We start from the raw sequence: 2,718 nt of genomic DNA on the forward strand, positions 1-2,718 counted from the left end.
TTTTAAAAAGCATTTGAAGAAAACTAGATCTAAATATGTTTATATTTTTAAAAAATCAGTTGACAGGGCAGAGTCACACTCAGGCAAAAGAAAACCCACACTCTAAATATATGCGTAGCATATAAAGTTGCCACATAGATGAATTAGTAGGTGCTATGATGTTCTGAAGCTTCTGTTGGGGCTCTTGCGGGAAGTGGTCACCCAAGCCCTCCGTGCTCCCCACAGCTTCCTGCCAGGCCCCAAAGGTTTCTGCACAGGGAGACAGTGACTCTGCAAGGCTGTGTCTTGGCTGCTGGCACAGAGATACAGGGCCGAGTCTTCTGGCTGCAGGGCGTGTACGTGAAGGTATAACTGAGAGCTGTCGGAACAGTCAGGTGAGAAGCGACTGGGCACACTTTCATTTACAGAGATTTCCTTATAGCTGCACACAAACATGAGCTCTGGTGGCGTCTTAGCTTTCTGCTTGTACCAGTACATAGCATTGTGCCCCAGGTGTTGTTCACATTTCAAAGACTTCTCATTTGTCATTCCCATGACCAGGTGTTTTGGTGTCTGGGTAACTCCAGTGTCCATGGGGACTGTGGGGGAAAAGGGACAACATTCAGGCAGAGCCCAGGAGGAGGGTTGTTGCTGCAGCCACAGGAAAAAGCTTGGAGTTCAAGGACAGGCAATTTGAACCCAACTCACCTGCTCCCAGGAGGCAGAGCAGTGCACAGCAGAGCAGCCTGCAGCCCATGCTAGCCTGGGGTCTGAAATGGGGCCTCTGACTGAGATCCTCTGGGCGAGGGGCTGGGCTCTGTTCTCCTTGGCCCTGGTTGGTGGTTTTTCCTGTGATGTCACTGCTCCTGACAGTTTCCCCAGGCCCAGGGGCTGGTTCTTCCTGATTGCTTTGCATCCTTTCTAAGTTCTGACAGAAGGTAGGTATGAATTGGCTGGGTTGGGATGAATGTCCTGGGCAGAAAGGGCAGAGCCACCTTTTATTTCCCAAGGATATTCCTCTGACAGGGTCCTTTGCTCTCAGCTCCTTCCCCATTATGTAGCTTCTCCCGCTATCTCTGTCCCCCTGCCTTTCAGGACCCCTCTCAGCAACAGACCACTCCCATCCAAGGAACTTCCTTCTCCCGTGTAGGATCACAGGAGACAGCGCCTTTCAGAACGCCCCTTCCCTCAACGTCTAAGCATGGTGGAGCCCTTTTTGCCCAGCTCTGTGGAGGGAGGATGACTGCATGACCACGGATGCAGTGTGGACCAGCGCCCACCATTCGAAACATTTTTTGGTAAAGCACAGATGACCATATATCTTGGGGTGGGGAATCTTTTGTCTCTATAATAAATGAATGATTGAATTGGTGAATGCAAAAAGACAGAAACAGAACAGCCAGGACCCACTCTCCTCTCTAAAGGCTAATGTAGAGCTGTGTTCTAGAGGCATCAGGCTCAGAGGCTGATGATTTAACACATTGGGAATAAGGAGGGTTCATAATATTAATTTATATAATTTGTAATATTAATATATAACAGATATTAATTTATACTATTATAAATTAAACTGTATTTAGAAATGTATGCCCCACGGAAAGGGCATGACTATGATGCTAGCCAGCCACCAGGCATTGGCAGGGAGCTGAGGCAGCAGGAAAGGGATGAGCCACCCTCTCTCCCTGAAGTGGAGGGCACGGGGCTTGGCTGGGTTAGAGTTAACATACACAGGATGCTGGAAAAGAACAACACAAGGTGTGTGGAGCAAGGGAAAGGGAAGTCAGCTTGAAGCTGATGTTGTGTGCTAGAGTGAGTACAGCCATGCTCTGGGTTGAGGTCTGGATGGCTCCCCATGGGCAAGATCCCTCCTGGCCCATCTCCATCCCTTCCCCAGGTCCCAGACTCAGAGGTTTCACCAGAGCACAGCTCCTCCCTGTGGCCAAAGCAGCACTTGGCCACTCACCAACCCAGTGTCAGCATCCAGGCTGGTTCCACACCCCACAAAACTGAGCAGCAGGGATGGATTTGAAAGGCCAGGAGGGAATGAAGAGGAAGGAGGTGATGGCAACAACACAGAGAGTCAGCAGCCAGAGCATCAGGCATGCACGCACCTAGGACATTCTAATTTTTTATTCAACAGAAATTGTCTATGTCTGAGTCTGTGTATCATGGCAACACCTTATCTCTACCAAAAATTACCAAAACTTAGCCAGATGTGGTGGTGCCTGCCTGTAGTCCCAGCTACTCAGGAAACTAAGGTGGGAGGATGGCTTGAGCCAGGGCAATCAAGGCTGTAGTGGGCTGTGATTGCATCACTGCACTCCAGACAGAGCAAGAAACTGCCCCCAACCCTGCCCCGTGAAGAACAAGTAAAGGCAAAGAAAATAAATTGTCTATGTCTGGACCCCTAGTAATAAGCATAACAGACAATATCCCAGCCCTCTGGAGCTTATGGACCAGTCTGACTTGTTCAACAATACTCCTTGAGCAATAGCTAGGAGCAAGCAAAAATCACCAACACTTTCATCCCCAGAATTCTATCTGAGTAGGGAAATTAAACATATTCAGACAATAGCTAGAGAATAAAAATGTGTCTCACAGGAAGTTTAAGAATGTAATCAGTATGTCAGTGTTCAATCACTTCATACATGTGATGCCATATTTCCTCATATATTAAATAAAGGGAGCTGAAATGAAATGGTCTCCAAAGCCCTGCCATTTCTAAAATGTCAGAAACCA

General features: G+C 48.1%; 1 gene segment (V, D, J or C); it reads right to left on the minus strand.

Moving 5' to 3' along the window:
* On the minus strand, positions 1–992 carry LOC116527972. The segment is given in 2 exon segments: positions 1–578; positions 688–992. Coding segments are annotated over 2 exon segments (633 nt in total).
* Between the last annotated feature and the right edge of the window lie 1,726 nt (positions 993–2,718).

Source organism: Sapajus apella, unplaced genomic scaffold (genome assembly GCF_009761245.1).
Source record: "Sapajus apella isolate SASKATOON/1434 unplaced genomic scaffold, GSC_monkey_1.0 scaffold56, whole genome shotgun sequence".
Lineage (NCBI taxonomy): Eukaryota > Metazoa > Chordata > Mammalia > Primates > Cebidae > Sapajus > Sapajus apella.